We start from the raw sequence: 17,598 nt of genomic DNA on the forward strand, positions 1-17,598 counted from the left end.
TTCCTTCGATAGCTCAGTTGGTAGAGCGGTGGACTGTAGCGGTTAAGTTCTTCAGAAATCCATAGGTCACTGGTTCGAATCCGGTTCGAAGGATAAATTTTTCAAACTTGCCCCTTTTTTATCACTTTACAAACTTTGCCAAATTTTGGTACTATCTGGTTCCTTCGATAGCTCAGTTGGTAGAGCGGTGGACTGTAGCGGTTAAGTTCCTCAGAAATCCATAGGTCACTGGTTCGAATCCGGTTCGAAGGATAAATTTTTCAAACTTGCCCCTTTTTTATCACTTTCCAAACTTTGCCAAATTGTGGTAATATCTCGTTCCTTCGATAGCTCAGTTGGTAGAGCGGTGGACTGTAGCGGTGAAGTTCCTCAGAAATCCATAGGTCGCTGGTTCGAATCCGGTTCGAATCCGGTTCGAAGGATAAATTTTTCAAACTTGCTCCTTTTTTATCACTTGGCAAACTTTGACAAATTGTGGTAATATTTCGTTTCTTCGATAGCTCAGTTGGTAGAGCGGTGGACTGTAGCGCTTAAGTTCTTCAGAAATCCATAGGTCTCTGATTGTAAACCGGTTCGAAGGATAAATTTGTCAAACTTGCCCCTTTTTTATCACTTTACAAACTTTGCCAAATTGTTGTAATATCTCGTTCCTTCGATAGCTCAGTTGGTAGAGCGGTGGACTGTAGCGGTTAAGTTCTTCAGAAATCCATAGGTCACTGGTTCGAATCCGGTTCGAAGAATAAATTTTTCAAACTTGCCCCTTTGTTATCACTTGCTAAACGTTGACAAATTGTACCAATATCTCGTTCCTTCGATACCTCAATTGGAAGAGCGGTTGACTGTAGCGATTAAATTCTTCAGAAATCCATAGATCACTGGTTCGAATCCGGTTCGAAGGATAAATTTTTCAAACTTGCCCCTTTGTTATCACTTGCTAAACGTTGACAAATTGTACCAATATCTCGTTCCTTCGATAGCTCAGTTGGTAGAGCGGTGGACTGTAGCGGTTAAGTTCCTCAGAAATCCATAGGTCACTGGTTCGAATCCGGTTCGAAGGATAAATTTTTCAAACTTGCCCCTTTTTTATCACTTGGCAAACTTTGACAAATTGTGGTAATATTTCGTTCCTTCGATAGCGCAGTTGGTAGAGCGGTGGACTGTAGCGCTTAAGTTCTTCAGAAATCCATAGGTCTCTGATTGTAAACCGGTTCGAAGGATAAAGTTTTCAAACTTGCCCCTTTTTTATCATTTTCAAAACTTTGCCAAATTGTAGTAATATCTCGTTCCTTCGATAGCTCAGTTGGTAGAGCGGTGGACTGTAGCGGTTACGTTCTTCAGAAATCCATAGGTCACTGGTTCGAATCCGGTTCGAAGGATAAATTTTTCAAACTTGCCCCTTTTTTATCATTTTCAAAACTTTGCCAAATTGTGGTAATATCTCGTTCCTTCGATAGCTCAGTTGGTAGAGCGGTGGACTGTAGCGGTTACGTTCTTCAGAAATCCATAGGTCACTGGTTCGAATCCGGTTCGAAGGATAAATTTTTCAAACTTGCCCCTTTTTTATCACTTTGCAAACTTTGCCAAATTTTGGTACTATCTCGTTCCTTCGATAGCTCAGTTGGTAGAGCGGTGGACTGTAGCGGTTAAGTTCCTCAGAAATCCATAGGTCACTGGTTCGAATCCGGTTCGAAGGATAAATTTTTCAAACTTGCCCCTTTTTTATCACTTTCCAAACTTTGCCAAATTGTGGTAATATCTCGTTCCTTCGATAGCTCAGTTGGTAGAGCGGTGGACTGTAGCGGTGAAGTTCCTCAGAAGTCCATAGGTCGCTGATTCGAATCCGGTTCGAATCCGGTTCGAAGGATAAATTTTTCAAACTTGCTCCTTTTTTATCACTTGGCAAACTTTGACAAATTGTGGTAATATTTCGTTTCTTCGATAGCTCAGTTGGTAGAGCGGTGGACTGTAGCACTTAAGTTCTTCAGAAATCCATAGGTCACTAATTGTAAACCGGTTCGAAGGATAAATTTTTCAAACTTGCCCCTTTTTTATCACTTTACAAACTTTGCCAAATTGTTGTAATATCTCGTTCCTTCGATAGCTCAGTTGGTAGAGCGGTGGACTGTAGCGGTTAAGTTCTTCAGAAATCCATAGGTCACTGGTTCGAAGCCGGTTCGAAGGATAAATTTTTCAAACTTGCCCCTTTTTCATCACTTTCCAAACTTTGCCAAATTGTGGCAACATCTGGTTCTTTCGATAGCTCAGTTGGTAGAGCGGTGGACTGTAGCGGTAAAGTTCTTCAGAAATCCGTAGGTCACTGGTTCGAATCCGGTTCGAAGGATAAATTTTTCAAACTTGCCCCTTTGTTATCACTTGCTAAACGTTGACAAATTGTACCAATATCTCGTTCCTTCGATACCTCAATTGGAAGAGCGGTTGACTGTAGCGATTAAATTCTTCAGAAATCCATAGATCACTGGTTCGAATCCGGTTCGAAGGATAAATTTTTCAAACTTGCCCCTTTTTATCACTTTCAAAACTTTGCCAAATTGTTGTACTATCTCGTTCCTTCGATAGCTCAGTTGGTAGAGCGGTGGACTGTAGCGGTTAAGTTCCTCAGAAATCCATAGGTCACTGGTTCGAATCCGGTTCGAAGGATAAATTTTTCAAACTTGCCCCTTTTTTATCACTTGGCAAACTTTGACAAATTGTGGTAATATTTCGTTCCTTCGATAGCGCAGTTGGTAGAGCGGTGGACTGTAGCGCTTAAGTTCTTCAGAAATCCATAGGCCTCTGATTGTAAACCGGTTCGAAGGATAATTTTTCAAATTTGCCCCTTTTTTATCACTTTCAAAACTTTGCCAAATTGTGGTAATATCTCGTTCCTTCGATAGCTCAGTTGGTAGAGCGGTGGACTGTAGCGGTTAAGTTCTTCAGAAATCCATAGGTCACTGGTTCGAATCCGGTTCGAAGGATAAATTTTTCAAACTTGCCCCTTTTTATCACTTGCCAAACTTTGACAAATTGTGGTAATTTTTCGTTCCTTCGATAGTTCAGTTGGTAGAGCGGTGGACTGTAGCTCTTAAGTTCTTCAGAAATCCATAGGTCTCTGATTGTAAACCGGTTCGAAGGATAATTTTTCAAATTTGCCCCTTTTTTATCACTTTCAAAACTTTGCCAAATTGTGGTAATATCTCGTTCCTTCGATAGCTCAGTTGGTAGAGCGGTGGACTGTAGCGGTTAAGTTCTTCAGAAATCCATAGGTCACTGGTTCGAATCCGGTCCGAAGGATAAATTTTTCAAACTTGCCCCTTTTTTATCACTTGCCAAACTTTGCCAAATTGTGGCAATATCTGTTTCCTTCGATAGCTCAGTTGGTAGAGCGGTGGACTGTAGCGGTAAAGTTCTTCAGAAATCCGTAGGTCACTGGTTCGAATCCGGTTCGAAGGATAAATTTTTCAAACTTGCCCCTTTTTTATCACTTTACAAACTTTGCCAAATTGTGGTACTATCTCGTTCCTTCGATAGCTCAGTTGGTAGAGCGGTGGACTGTAGCGGTTAAGTTCCTCAGAAATCCATAGGTCACTGGTTCGAATCCGGTTCGAAGGATAAATTTTTCAAATTGACCCTTTTTTATCACTTTCCAAACTTTGCCAAATTGCGGTACTATCTCGTTCCTTCGATAGCTCAGTTGGTAGAGCGGTGGACTGTAGCGGTTAAGTTCCTCAGAAATCCATAGGTCACTGGTTCGAATTCGGTTCGAAGGATAAATTTTTCAAACTTGCCCCTTTTTTATCACTTGACAAACTTTGCCAAATTGTGGCGATGTCTCGTTCCTTCGATAGATCAGTTGGTAGAGCGATGGACTGTAACGGTTAAGTTCTTCTGAAATCCATAGGTCACTGGTTCGAATCCTGTTCGAAGGATAAATTTTGCAAAGTTGCCCCTTTTTTATCACTTTCCAAACTTTGCCAAATTGTGGTACTATCTCGTTCCTTCGATAGCTTAGTTGGTAGAGCGGTGGACTGTAGCGGTTAAGTTCCTCAGAAATCCATAGGTCACTGGTTCTAATCCGGTTCGAAGGATAAATTTTTCAAACTTGCCCCTTTTTATCACTTTCAAAACTTTGCCAAATTGTGGTACTATCTCGTTCCTTCGATAGCTCAGTTGATAAAGCGGTGGACTGTAGCGGGTGAGTTCCACAGAAATCCATAGATCACTGGTTCGAATCCGGTTCGAAGGATACATTTTTCAAACTTGCCCCTTTTTTATCACTTGGCAAACTTTGACAAATTGTGGTAATATTACGTTCCTTCGATAGCTCAGTTGGTAGAGCGGTGGACTGTAGCGCTTAAGTTCTTCAGAAATCCATAGGTCTCTGATTGTAAACCGGTTCGAAGGATAATTTTTTCAAACTTGCCCCTTTTTTATCACTTTTAAAACTTTGCCAAATTGTGGTAATATCTCGTTCCTTCCATAGCTCAGTTGGTAGAGCGGTGGACTGTAGCGGTTAAGTGCCTCAGAAATCCATAGGTCACTGGTTCGAATCCGGTTCGAAGGATACATTTTTCAAACTTGCCCCTTTTTTATCACTTTTCAAACTTTGCCAAATTGTGGTAATATCTCGTTCCTTCGATAGCTCAGTTGGTAGAGCGGTGGACTGTAGCGGTGAAGTTCCTCAGAAATCCATAGGTCTCTGATTGTAAACCGGTTCGAACGATAAATTTTTCAAACTTGCCCCTTTTTTATCACTTTCAAAACTTTGCCAAATTGTGGTAATATCTCGTTCCTTCGATAGCTCAGTTGGTAGAGCGGTGGACTGTAGCGGTTAAGTTCTTCAGAAATCCATAGGTCACTGGTTCGAATCCGGTTCGAAATATAAATTTTTCAAACTTGCCCCTTTTTTATCACTTTCCAAACTTTGCCAAATTGTGGTAATATCTCGTTCCTTCGATAGCTCAGTTGGTAGACCGGTGGACTGTAGCGGTGAAGTTCCTCAGAAGTCCATAGGTCGTTCGTTCGAATCCGGTTCGAAGGATAAATTTTTCAAACTTGCCCCTTTTTTATCACTTGGCAAACTTTGACAAATTGTGGTAATATTTCGTTCCTTCGATAGCTCAGTTGGTAGAGCGGTGGACTGTAGCGCTTAAGTTCTTCAGAAATCCATAGGTCACTGGTTCGAATCCGGTTCGAAGGATAAATTTTTCAAACTTGCCCCTTTTTTATCACTTTGCAAACTTTGCCAAATTGTGGTAATATCTCGTTGCTTCGATAGCTCAGTTGGTAGAGCGGTGGACTGTAGTGGTGAAGTTCCTCAGAAGTCCATAGGTCGCTGGTTCGAATCCGGTTCGAAGGATAAATTTTTCAAACTTGCCCCTTTTTATCACTTGGCAAACTTTGACAAATTGTAGTAACATCTCGTTCCTGCGATAGCTCAGTTGGTAGAGCGATGGACTGTATCGGCTATATTCTTCGGAAATCCATAGGTCACTGGTTCGAAGGAGTGATTTTTCAAACTTGCGCCTTGTTATCACTTGCTAAACTTTGACAAATTGTGGTAATATCAGCTTCCTTCGATAGCTCGGTTGGTAGAGCGGCTGACTGTAACTGCTAAATTCTTCAGAAATCCATAGGTCACTGGTTCTAATCCGGTTGGAGTATAATTTTTTCAAACTTGCGCCTTTGCAATCAGTTGCTAAACATTGACAAATTGTAGTAATATCTAGTTCCTGCGATAGCTCAGTTGGTAGAGCGATGGACTGCATCGGCTATATTCTTCGGAAATCCATGTGTCACTGGTTCGAAGGATTGATTTTTCAAACTTGTGCCTTTGTTATCACTTGCTAAACATTGACAAATTGTAGTAATATCTCGTTCCTGCGATAGCTCAGTTGGTAGAGCGATGGACTGTATCGGCTATATTCTTCGGAAATCCATAGGTCACTGGTTCTAATCCGGTTGGAGTACAATTATTTCAAACTTGCGCCTTTGCAATCAGTTGCTAAACATTGACAAATTGTAGTAATATCTAGTTCCTGCGATAGCTCAGTTGGTAGAGCGATGGACTGCATCGGCTATATTCTTCAGAAATCCATAGGTCACTGGTTCTAATCCGGTTGGAGTATAATTTTTTCAAACTTGCGCCTTTGCAATCAGTTGCTAAACATTGACAAATTGTATTAATATCTAGTTCCTGCGATAGCTCAGTTGGTAGAGCGATGGACTTTATCGGCTATATTCTTCGGAAATCCATAGGTCACTGGTTCTAATCCGGTTGGAGTATAATTTTTTCAAACTTGCGCCTTTGCAATCAGTTGGTAAACATTGACAAATTGTAGTAATATCTAGTTCCTGCGATAGCTCAGTTGGTAGAGCGATGGACTGCATCGGCTATATTCTTCGGAAATCCATGGGTCACTGGTTCGAAGGATTGATTTTTCAAACTTGTGCCTTTGTTATCACTTGCTAAACTTTGACAAATTGTGGTAATATCAGCTTCCTTCGATAGCTCGGTTGATAGAGCGGCCGACTGTAACTGCTAAATTCTTCAGAAATCCATAGGTCACTGGTTCTAATCCGGTTGGAGTATATTTTTTTCAAACTTGCGCCTTTGCAATCAGTTGCTAAACATTGACAAATTGTAGTAATATCCAGTTCCTGCGATAGCTCAGTTGGTAGAGCGATGGACTGTATCGGCTATATTCTTCGGAAATCCATAGGTCACTGGTTCTAATCCGGTTGGAGTATAATTTTTTCAAACTTGCGCCTTTGCAATCAGTTGCTAAACATTGACAAATTGTAGTAACATCTAGTTCCTGCGATAGCTCAGTTGGTAGAGCCATGGACTGTATCGGCTATATTCTTCAGAAATCCATGGGTCACTGGTTCTAATCCGGTTGGAGTATAATTTTTTCAAACTTGCGCCTTTGCAATCAGTTGCTAAACATTGACAAATTGTAGTAACATCTAGTTCCTGCGATAGCTCAGTTGGTAGAGCCATGGACTGTATCGGCTATATTCTTCAGAAATCCATAGGTCACTGGTTCTAATCCGGTTGGAGTATAATTTTTTCAAACTTGCGCCTTTGCAATCAGTTGCTAAACATTGACAAATTGTAGTAATATCTAGTTCCTGCGATAGCTCAGTTGGTAGAGCGATGGACTGCATCGGAAATCCATAGGTCACTGGTTCGAAGGAGTGATTTTTCAAACTTGCGCCTTGTTATCACTTGCTAAACTTTGACAAATTGTATTAATATCTCGTTCCTTTGATAGCTCGGTTGGTAGAGCGGCCGACTGTAACTGCTAAATTCTTTGGAAATCTATAGGTCACTGGTTCAAATCCGGTTGAAGGATTTGTTTTTCAAACTTTCGCCTTTGTTATCACTTGTTAAACATTGACAAATTGTAGTAATATGTAGTTCCTGCGATAGCTCAGTTGGTAGAGCGATGGACTGCATCGGCTATATTCTTCGGAAATCCATGGGTCACTGGTTCGAAGGATTGATTTTTCAAACTTGTGCCTTTGTTATCACTTGCTAAACTTTGACAAATTGTGGTAATATCAGCTTCCTTCGATAGCTCGGTTGGTAGAGCGGCCGACTGTAACTGCTAAATTCTTCTCAAATCCATAGGTCACTGGTCGGAATCAGGTTCGAAGGATTCTTTTTTCAAACTTGCTTCTTCGTTAACATTCATTAAACTTTGACAAATTGTAGTAATATCTGGTTCATTCGATAGCTCTGTTGGTAGAGCGGTGGACTGTAGCGGGTAAATTCTTCAGAAACCCATAGGTCACTGGTTCCTATCCTGTTCGAAGGATTATTTTTTCTAACTTGCGCCATTGTTATCACTTGGTAAACTTTGACAAATTGTAATAACAGCTCGTTCCTTCGATAGCTCAGTTGGTTGAGTGTTGGTCTGTGGCGGGTAAATTCTTCAAAAATCTATACGTCACTGGTTCGAATCCCGTTCAAAGGATTGATTTTTCAAACTTGCGCCTTTGTTATCATTTATTAACTTTAACAAATTGTAGTAATGTCTCGTTCGTTCCTTAGCTCTGTTGGCAGAGCGGTGGACTGCAGCGAGTAAATTCTTCAGAAATTTATAGGTCACTGGTTCGAATCCGTTTCGAAGAGTTCTTTTTTCGATTTTTGCCTTCGGTATCATTCATTACACTATGACAAATTCTGGTAATCTCGCATTCCGTTAGTAAAACATTTGGTAGACTGTTAGACTGTAGCGGGTAAATACCTCAGAAATCCACAGAAAATACCTTCGCGCTTTCCAACGATTCACACCAGTCGGCTAAATAACAGACGGCCTAAATTTAATTATTGTATTCTTGAAACTCATCTATAAAAAAATTAAAAAAAATTTTGGATTGTTTTACCATTGCGTTAGTCAGATGATATTGTAAATCACCCTACCTATTACTTTGCATTTGCGTCCAAATAACTCACTTACTTTTTTGTTATTTTTATTGTTTGTGCAAGATCGCAAGGTTCTCTTAAAGCGGATGTAATAAAGCTACAGAAGGCAAGAAGTCAAGCTGTTCGAGAAATACGCCGACTTCAAGAGACGTTGGTTGACCCTTTGGAAATTAAAATTCGTAGCGACAAAGTGTTGGATCAAGCGGTAAATCCCAGTTTTGATATACTTACAATTCGCATTTTAGTAAAATTTATTAAATATTTTTATTATTGTCTAAAGCTCAATAGATGTACAACTAACAAAGTGATGCTTAGAAATTTTAACCCAAGTACAGATTATAACGCGGTTGAAAAATAAAAGTGGAGAAAAGTCGTGCAATACAAATAAACTCCCTCCAAATTTTCACCAAAGTTAATCAGGGTCGTCGCAGGTCCTTGATATTCTATTTATTTTTGATTTGTTGTGCTTGGGTTTCGGCTTTTGGGTTCCTTCTAAATTTTGTTCGTTCTCCAGTGGATTTACATGTTGCCTTTTGTTGGATTTTGTTCTGTCTGGTGTGTTTCTTTGTTGTAGACTTGTGCGGTTTCTAGGTTGTGATGTTTGATCCGGTACTGTTTTGTCTTCCTTATGAGTGGTGTGAAATGGGGAGAACCATTTGCTCATCTTGTGATTATTCTGTTGCCGGTTTGTCGTTGGGTTACGTGTTGTCAGAAGGTGTGTCGTACTGGGTGTCTTTAGTGATATTGGTAGAACTGGGTGGGAAATCTGTGCTGCTTAGTTGCCTATGTTGGTTTTCTGTATTTTTTTAATATGGGCAATGGGCATGTCGTTTACCAGTGGCCTGGTTGGTTACACTTCAACAATTGTTATTAGCTAGTTCTTCCGATGCCGGAATGATAGTGATTCTGTGATTCACAAATCAATTTCGGATGTGTTGATATTTCTGATGGGTACATCTCGTTGTTTCTTTAATTTTTCCGAATTGAAATTCATTTATCCATTCAATAATTTCTTTGTTATGCCATTCGCATGGTACCGGGTGTAGTGTTCCCAGGGTGGGTGGGATTCTTGTGCATGTACCAACAATAACATTGCTTGACCTTTAAATTTAGAGTGCGGATTGTTTTTAAAGTCGTCGTACAATGTTTGATTATAAGGTTCCGTGCAGCAAGTGAGTTCAAATATTTGACGTTTTTGTTTATTTTTCTGCATCCTTTGAATTCGTCAATGTTATATAAATCAGATAAGAAGTGAAAGTTCATAGGTAATAGTATTATTATTGGCATGTGGTATATGCATGTATATAGTTGTCTTGTATTTATAAACCATGTTTAAATGAATTTTACATTAAGGGTAAAAGAAAATAGATAGTCAACAAGCAAATGAATAATATTGCAATTCCGCTAGACGGCGTACGAGAGCCGGTATTTGGAGAGTTTGACGTTATTTTGGAGAGTTTGACAAGATTGGCACATTCAAAACATGCATTACGTTTGTCTTAGGAGTTGGTTGGGCGTTATTAACGATATAATAGCCTAATAGCACAGAGGTTATGAATTTGCGCAAACAGACAAAAATTGCATTAACTAGATAATTTCTCAGAAATTTCGATGTCTTTAGGCTGTTTCTTAATGACATATATTTTTTTAAATAGGCAAACCATTAATGTGTGACATTTAAATATAGTAAAAGTTAGCAAAAACACCTTTTTGGGAACATGGTCTCGTGCCCTTCTCAAATTGGTCCTGTCTACACTTTTGGCCGTACATGTGATCGGTTGTTTAAAATGTTTTTCTTATTTGTGTTTTACTCTGCTTTAAGATATTTCCTAAACTATCACGTTTTTAACGCCATCTCGTTGGGTTAATTGCCCTTTATTCTTAGCTCTCATTTTTTCAGTTAACTTTATGATTTTCCACGTTGGGACAGTGGTCGCTTTCCTCCCGTTCTTCCTTCTGGATACCTTTGTACAGCAAGACTCGATTAATTAAGAAAATGTTCCTAGCTTTGAAAGGTTAATTAATTACGATAGTCACATGCGTTCGCTGACTTCGAAATAGTTTAATTAATGTTGTATGTAGTGCGGTGATAGTTCGCACGACCCTTGCCTACAAAATTCTTAGTCATGTTAGCGTGACGAGACTAATAAAATTAATAAAATTAATAAAAGTATAACCTTGTTTTAACTGAGGCAAAGGTTTCGGAACTTAGCACTACAATCTAGCGGCGTTAATAAATTTTTAACTAGATGTCGATTAACCCTATAAGTTTCGGTTTGCTTTTAACCATTTGTTGAAGCTACGATTGGGTTGCGAAAATATGCCATTTCATAATATTTTTGTTTAATTTCTCAGCTAGAGAAGGGTATACACCGGCAATCAGACTACGGTAGTTCCAGAACTTCATCGAAACACGCCGATTTGCTTCTGCAGGACAGCAACGACAAGTTGTGAACGTGTTTTGTGCGCTTTGCTATTTTGAATTAGAAGACGTGCTTTTTATCAAATTCAAAGTTATACCTATGTTACCGGTTTGTATTTTCAGGACGAAATAAAGAATTTAAGAAAGTACGAAAATATTCACGTTCCTGAAAGTCTTACACAGCGAATTCGTGTAACTTACCTTTTCAAGTCACTTTAGTTATGCAGCTCTGGCTGTGTGAAGTTACATAATTTAATATTTTTACAGACGTTCATAAGACAAGGTGGAGGTTTGCCATTTTGTCTTTGTCGGTCTATTCTTATTTACAAAACTTCAACATATAGTGCGTATAGTTTTCACCTATGTTAGTTTTGGATCAACTCTCCTTGTTTTATCTGAGAATCTACTTTCTTTAGAACGCGGAACATATTGGAGAAAGCTGCAAATTTATCAAATGTTCATCATACAACTATTACCTTCCAACCGTAGTTAAAATAAATCGCGATTCGTAAATTATGTGACATTCAAGGTTTAATTTATTTCAGTCCATCACAGATTTGTTTCTTGATTGATAGCATATAGCAATTTGTTTTATTCGAAATGTGAAATGCCGTGCAGATTTTTACAGTAGGCTACATAGTTGAAAAAAAAATAATATTTTAATGTTTCACGACAACAATCTGAACCAAATAAGAGTAATTGGCAATAACACTGCAAAAAAATATAAACGCCGTCGCTGTCTCAACTGAATGCCACGGTTAAAAAGCAATATATTTTCCACAGACACAGCAAACAATTGTAGCAGTCTTTGTATTTAAATACGAATTTAGAAGTTGTGATATTTCTTATGAAGTAAACATATATCTTAAAGAAATTATGGCTCCACTTCCAAAAATATGGCAGTCGAGAAAACCAATGCAGTAAAAAACAATGCTTAGAAAAAAAAAACTTGAAACAACCCCACGGTTTAAACTAAGCTTTAACAAAACATCCAAATAAATAGGTCACCCTATTGGAGCATTAAACTACCAATATGACGATACTTCGTTGTGGTTTGTACGCTGCGTGGAAGTTTCTCAAACAATAAATAAATAAAACAATAATCAATAGCCTAAATTGCAAGAAGCGTAGCTGGATTGTTGATGCTTTGCATTAACAAATTTGTCAGAAATATTGAACGGTTTATTATATTATACGGTTGAAAAGTTTACTATGAAATAGGGAATTTACAATTATTCTAGTCACGCCGCTAAATATTTCGCGACTAAAAACAAATTTAGAAATGCAATTTAGTAAAGTGTTTACTGATATTTAAAGTTAAAACGCTTGTAATAAGCAACGCAGCCTAACTCCAAAGTATGTGCTTCGTTTCAGAAAAACGTGCGTCAATGCACAGGCTTGTTTGCCGGGTAAACTATTGATAATGCAAACACGTGATGTGTAACACACGTTATATTAAAAACAAGCTAATCTAATTGATATCTTCGTACGCAATCACATCACGTTTAATTGTATATAGCTTGATTTAGTAAATTTATTAAGAAAACCAGACTTTTACCTCGAACGCGCAGAGGCCGACGCCAGTTTTCATTAAAAAAAATTCATAAAACAGATGGAAATAATTCAAGAACAAAAAGCAATCAAATTTGTAACGACGATATAAAAAAACACGTCAGTGGAAATAAGATTTCTCAAAACAGAACCTATTTTTTAATTCTTCGGAACATGCCAGATTTCATTTTAAAGACTGTATGGTTTCCCGAACATGAGCTATGTTGCATGCACGCTATTAAGTTCACTGTAATTAGATCGACCACATTTCGTGTTGTGAGTAATATCTCGATATGTTCCACAGGAGGTTATTTACTTCCTATAAAATGTTTTTGAAGCTAACAAGTCACCATAAGGCAACGCGATCAGTTGGATATGCGAGCTTTGTTTGAACAATGAGCGCAAATTTTAAGTCAGGTAATGTACGCACACTGGAACAGAATTTGCGCACATTTTGAGACAAGGAGTTTGTTACAGAAGGTTGTGGTTGACATTAGTCTGACTTATTAAAGGGGTGTGTAACCATTTATACCGACGAGTTAAACATGTGTATGCGGATTAAGCCGCCGGCGAAACGCATTTCTCGTCAACCAGATTCGCCTTAACTTGGCAAGTGTTGGCAATGCCTAATTGCTCATTCTACAGGTGTCATTAATCAAAATTGTTAGAGAGGGGATTAAAATCCACGTTGGGCCGTATAACCCTGATTTAAATTTTATACGCTCTATTACAGTAAAGTGCGTAAATTGTTAAAAATTTTGGAGGGGGGAAGTGCAGAACTTGTTTATGTGTTAAGTTTACAAAAACAATACTTTGATTTGTAGAAAACCTATATTCCCCCCTTACTAACCCTTACCCTCATTCCAACTCCAACCTAACATTATTTATATTGTTAAGGAATGATATCCTTTGTTAAAATAAAGGATAAGTTAATGTTTTGTTCCAAATTAGGAATGGGAGTGGTTAACCGCAAAAAAAATATTAAATCAGTTTCAAATGTTATTTAATTTGGATGTGCACACATTCGAGCACATTGGTGCAAAACAATATCACGTCTCCCTACTGAACGCTTCGGTTTAGAATAGTCGCCTCAGTAATTTAACAAAAACGAAGTTTTGTAATTAAAGACATCCATTATGAATTTTACTTGTCAAAACATTGGTACCTACTCGCCGCACAATACCAATCAAGATGCGACTCTAAGAAATTATTCATTTGTTTTTTAATGTTGTTAGTTATATTACTTTCGTTTACTTAAGATGAATAGAGCAACAATAATCACGTTGTTGGTAATTTGCCTTCTGGTCTCGAAGGGAATTGCTGCACCAAAGCCAAAGTGGTTCAAAGGAAAATGGAGATGGAATGGCAAATGGAGCTGGAGAAAGCACAAAGCGGTTGTTGATCCACGTTACCTGAGCGGTGGGTTAAGGAGATTGGTTTTTATAGGCTAAAGTTGGTTAATATTTTATTGGCAGCGAACTTAATCGTTTGCTTTATTACCGTAGTAGTGTAGTCCAATCAACACATATATTTATGTACAGTAGGTCTGGTAGGACCTAATATTTTTTTTAAAAACTAAAGTGGGGCCTGGCACTAATTTACAGGATAGCACTGTGGTTATATGTTATTAGGGTTCAAGTACAGTTTTAATAAGACAACTTATTATAAACGTTGAATGTAAAACACACTAACACCTAAGCATCAATGACGCATAAAAAGAGGAGAGTAGATCCACTAACAAAGCGTGCAAAATCTAATAATTTAAAGCATTTTTATAATATTTCCACCGTCGGAAATTTGTTGACTAACCAAAACATTTTTAGACATTTAAGCATGATTCTCATCCAATTTTCTTTTAGATGTCCTCGACAGCTCACCAGAAGATTTACGGGAAATTTCACCAGATGAAGATGGCGATGATGAGGACGAATAAAATAAGTCGAAGCAAGCAATAAATAAACTTTATACTCAGAGTTGTTTCTTGCCTCTGCCTCTGGAATTACTTTAGTTGAGCATTACTAGATGAGTAAATATATAAATTATTTCAATGATTTATTTATTGTTGGTCGAGTTTGTTGCAGCCCAAACTATAAACCAATTATGTAAAATGCCTAAGGCTTATAATGCTTAGTATCACATAGGCCTAAATCGCTAACAATTCAAACTTGCCCAACTACAAAAACAACTGAAATCTAAACAACATTTTGTGCTTTGCGAAAACCACTATACGCATTCAATAGTTGTCTAACAATCGAGGCCGGATACTATGTTAAATATCCGAAATAGAAGGCAGGTTTAATCATGATTGAAAACAATTGTATATAGGGCGTAAATTCGCAGACTGCGTAGTGCTATCTCTGGTGAGTGGAAGTATCGTTTTGTGAAGAAAAAACTTTTTTTTTATTTATTTTAAACACCGTGGAGAAAGCACCGGTTCAATGTACAAGGGACTTTATAAGATGAACCGATGTACCGCAACGCTTTAGGTACATATAACATTCATGCAGGTCACCATTTGAAGAACCCTGTGACAGATTGCAAAATATTGTCTTGTTTCAAGATATTAATCTGCACCACATGAAAAAATCGACACTAACATTTTAATCTGCACCACAAGAAAAAATCGACACTAACATTTTTGCAAAAAATGTATATGCAGTCGCTGCTTTAACTGACTTGTTAAAAAAATTAAAATATTTGAAAAAATTATGGTACTGGACAAATTAAAATCTTGGATCCGTCCATGGTACATCATAATATAAAAAAAAATAATTGAAAAAAATATATATATGCCAAATCAATCATTAAATGACTATCTATGCTTCGTTCCAAATAATACCTGGAACAGTGTTCCCTCTAAGAAAATTTTCTACTGTGCAAATTTTTTTTGTAGTGCACATAAAAATGTTAAGGGTGACTTAACAGGGGCCCGCGGCAGATCAATGTTGTTTGTATGGAAGCGAGTCGTGAAAATTTTAGAGATGACGTCACAAGGCGTAATGTCATAAAACAAATATTTTCAAGAAAGTTGTATGTGCAACTGCAATCGGAGGAAATACGTTCAAGGATGTGGAAACGCGGTCGTGCGAAAACATATCTGATTATTTGGGTTAAATTGACAAAACGTCCAATTAAGCAAGATTGGATATGCAATGCCTTTAGCACCCAATCAAGAATCGCGAACTATTTGCTCATTGCACTTATCATGATGATTTTGATAATTTGTAAGAGCCATTTAGTTCACAGCTCTATCTGCACAGAAATCACGTAAAAATTGCAGTTGTGTTAAAAATATACGCCCCTAGAAATGCATTTCGGTTTCATTATTAGGAAATGTTGTCAAACATTCCACTGCTGTGTTTGGCACTTTTCTAAACACGTTTTTTTCGTTTTAGCTTGATTTTCCTGTGTAGACATTTAACTCACAGGATGGATGTTGAAAAACGATTAGACAACGTTATTTACAGCAAAACATGTACCACGTCGTTGTCGTCAATGCGGATTTGATTTCTTCACTTGCTTTTTGCTAGCAACATCAATGAAAAATGGCTAATGCGAAATGCTCTAACTGTAGTGGCAAGCAAGTGAAGAAATTTTAGTTTTAATTTTTGAGTGATGTAAGTGAGCAAAAAGGAAATTTTACTACGCAATTTGTTTGATGTGGCTAGGCAAAATTTATATATTGTCTTAGCGTGGTTCAGACCCATGATGCCCAATATGGTCCTGAGCAGCATACATGTCGAACTACATTTTTTGCAACCCTTTTTTTGCAATTCGCGCGTAGGCCTATAAGGGGGTATTTTTAGGACTCATTCCGGCTAAAAACATTTTGGAAAAACAGTAAAACCGCAAAATCAAAAGATAAGAGAATGTAAAACGTCAATTTTTGGAGCCTTTGGCGCGTTTAAATATAAATCGCCCCGTTTCCTTTGGGCTGCCTAGAATACTTACTTATGTTGTTTATTTTCGATTGTCATATATTTCGTAGGTGTGCCGCCGAATTAATTTACCTCGGATGGTGTGCCACAAGTGAAAAAAGGTTGCGGAGCACTGTCTTGGAGAGAACACTGACCTGGACACAAATTGCAGAAAGATGTCCACAGTAAAAAAAAAACGATTCTTAGAAAAAACTTGAAACAATCCTGAGGTTTAAACTAAGTTTAAATCGCATTTAATAAAACATTTGCGGCTTCCTTTATTTACTTTTTACTAAAATAATTTAAGTGTAATACTTTTCGCAACCTAAAAGCATATTTAGAAATGCAATTTAGTTAAGTGTTTACTTATATTTAAAGTTAAAATATGCATTCGTTTTAGAAAAACGTGCGTTAATGCACAGGCTTGTTTGCCAAGTAAACTATTGGTTAATTTTACGTTGGCAAACACGTGATATGTAATACACGTTTTTAAAGAAAAGCTAATCTAATTGGAAATCGTATGCAATCACATCACGTTTAATTGTTTATAGCTTGATTTAGTAAATTTATTTAGAAAATCCAGACTTATATCTTGAAAGTGCAGAGATTCGAAGACGCCAGTTTTGTCACTAAAAAAAATTAAAGCAATTGACAGAATTAAATGATAAAGAGCAATTATATTATAACGACGTTATAAAATCAACGCGCCGGTAGAAATGAGATATCTTAAAAAAGATTAAAACAAACATTAGTAAACAGAAACCAAGAAACGGTCAATATATAAGACAAATTAAGTAAGTTAGCAAAGTTAACCAGCCAGCACTAAACAGTCTGTGTATCGTATAAATAATTCAGGCTTACTAACGAATTGTTAATTAAAGTTTATTATTACGACCAAAAGTTTAATTGCAGTAGAAAAGAATTTGAATCAAAAGTTTAGCTTATTATTTAAAAAATATATGCAGTTACATATTTTCTCTCAAAGCGTTTTTTCGGAAATCACTTTACATCAAAATTTAGCTGTAGCCTATTGTTAGGCACACTAAAACATTCATACGTGTGTGGACATTACAAGTTACAACTTAATAAAATGAAGATTTGGTAGGTTCTTAACTTCTTGCAAACATTTTACGTTCTCTAATACTACATAGCCTTTTGGGGTCCAATCACACAAATAAAACAAGAATTTCAAAGTTCAAAGAAAATATTTTTGATATTCAGTGAAAACAGTAATCCCCTAACAATGTATCATTTCTTCGCATTCAATCGTTTTTAAA

General features: G+C 37.4%; 1 protein-coding gene and 15 non-coding genes across 16 annotated transcripts in view; all 16 read left to right on the forward strand.

Moving 5' to 3' along the window:
• Positions 1-10,990, forward strand: part of LOC146168571 (protein FAM227B-like) — a 154,735-nt gene extending 143,745 nt beyond the window's left edge. The window contains exons 14-15 of the mRNA XM_083388794.1: positions 8,495-8,636; positions 10,787-10,990. Coding sequence (XP_083244920.1) covers positions 8,495-8,636; positions 10,787-10,885 — 241 coding nt within the window. The 3' untranslated portion in view covers positions 10,886-10,990. The remainder of the gene's footprint in view (positions 1-8,494; positions 8,637-10,786) is intronic.
• Positions 3-93, forward strand: Trnay-gua (transfer RNA tyrosine (anticodon GUA)). Its single transcript is given in 2 exon segments — positions 3-39; positions 58-93. It is a non-coding gene; the product is annotated as a tRNA-Tyr (tRNA).
• Positions 162-252, forward strand: Trnay-gua (transfer RNA tyrosine (anticodon GUA)). Its single transcript is given in 2 exon segments — positions 162-198; positions 217-252. It is a non-coding gene; the product is annotated as a tRNA-Tyr (tRNA).
• On the forward strand, positions 650-740 carry Trnay-gua (transfer RNA tyrosine (anticodon GUA)). Its single transcript is given in 2 exon segments — positions 650-686; positions 705-740. It is a non-coding gene; the product is annotated as a tRNA-Tyr (tRNA).
• Trnay-gua (transfer RNA tyrosine (anticodon GUA)) lies at positions 968-1,058 on the forward strand. The gene is given in 2 exon segments: positions 968-1,004; positions 1,023-1,058. It is a non-coding gene; the product is annotated as a tRNA-Tyr (tRNA).
• On the forward strand, positions 1,286-1,376 carry Trnay-gua (transfer RNA tyrosine (anticodon GUA)). Its single transcript is given in 2 exon segments — positions 1,286-1,322; positions 1,341-1,376. It is a non-coding gene; the product is annotated as a tRNA-Tyr (tRNA).
• Trnay-gua (transfer RNA tyrosine (anticodon GUA)) lies at positions 1,445-1,535 on the forward strand. The gene is given in 2 exon segments: positions 1,445-1,481; positions 1,500-1,535. It is a non-coding gene; the product is annotated as a tRNA-Tyr (tRNA).
• Positions 1,604-1,694, forward strand: Trnay-gua (transfer RNA tyrosine (anticodon GUA)). Its single transcript is given in 2 exon segments — positions 1,604-1,640; positions 1,659-1,694. It is a non-coding gene; the product is annotated as a tRNA-Tyr (tRNA).
• On the forward strand, positions 2,092-2,182 carry Trnay-gua (transfer RNA tyrosine (anticodon GUA)). Its single transcript is given in 2 exon segments — positions 2,092-2,128; positions 2,147-2,182. It is a non-coding gene; the product is annotated as a tRNA-Tyr (tRNA).
• On the forward strand, positions 2,568-2,658 carry Trnay-gua (transfer RNA tyrosine (anticodon GUA)). Its single transcript is given in 2 exon segments — positions 2,568-2,604; positions 2,623-2,658. It is a non-coding gene; the product is annotated as a tRNA-Tyr (tRNA).
• Trnay-gua (transfer RNA tyrosine (anticodon GUA)) lies at positions 2,885-2,975 on the forward strand. Its single transcript is given in 2 exon segments — positions 2,885-2,921; positions 2,940-2,975. It is a non-coding gene; the product is annotated as a tRNA-Tyr (tRNA).
• On the forward strand, positions 3,201-3,291 carry Trnay-gua (transfer RNA tyrosine (anticodon GUA)). Its single transcript is given in 2 exon segments — positions 3,201-3,237; positions 3,256-3,291. It is a non-coding gene; the product is annotated as a tRNA-Tyr (tRNA).
• Positions 3,360-3,450, forward strand: Trnay-gua (transfer RNA tyrosine (anticodon GUA)). The gene is given in 2 exon segments: positions 3,360-3,396; positions 3,415-3,450. It is a non-coding gene; the product is annotated as a tRNA-Tyr (tRNA).
• Positions 3,519-3,609, forward strand: Trnay-gua (transfer RNA tyrosine (anticodon GUA)). Its single transcript is given in 2 exon segments — positions 3,519-3,555; positions 3,574-3,609. It is a non-coding gene; the product is annotated as a tRNA-Tyr (tRNA).
• Positions 3,677-3,767, forward strand: Trnay-gua (transfer RNA tyrosine (anticodon GUA)). The gene is given in 2 exon segments: positions 3,677-3,713; positions 3,732-3,767. It is a non-coding gene; the product is annotated as a tRNA-Tyr (tRNA).
• Trnay-gua (transfer RNA tyrosine (anticodon GUA)) lies at positions 5,107-5,197 on the forward strand. The gene is given in 2 exon segments: positions 5,107-5,143; positions 5,162-5,197. It is a non-coding gene; the product is annotated as a tRNA-Tyr (tRNA).
• Positions 10,991-17,598: the final 6,608 nt, after the last annotated feature.

This window comes from Ascidiella aspersa, chromosome 1 (genome assembly GCF_963924565.1).
Source record: "Ascidiella aspersa chromosome 1, kaAscAspe10.2, whole genome shotgun sequence".
Lineage (NCBI taxonomy): Eukaryota > Metazoa > Chordata > Ascidiacea > Phlebobranchia > Ascidiidae > Ascidiella > Ascidiella aspersa.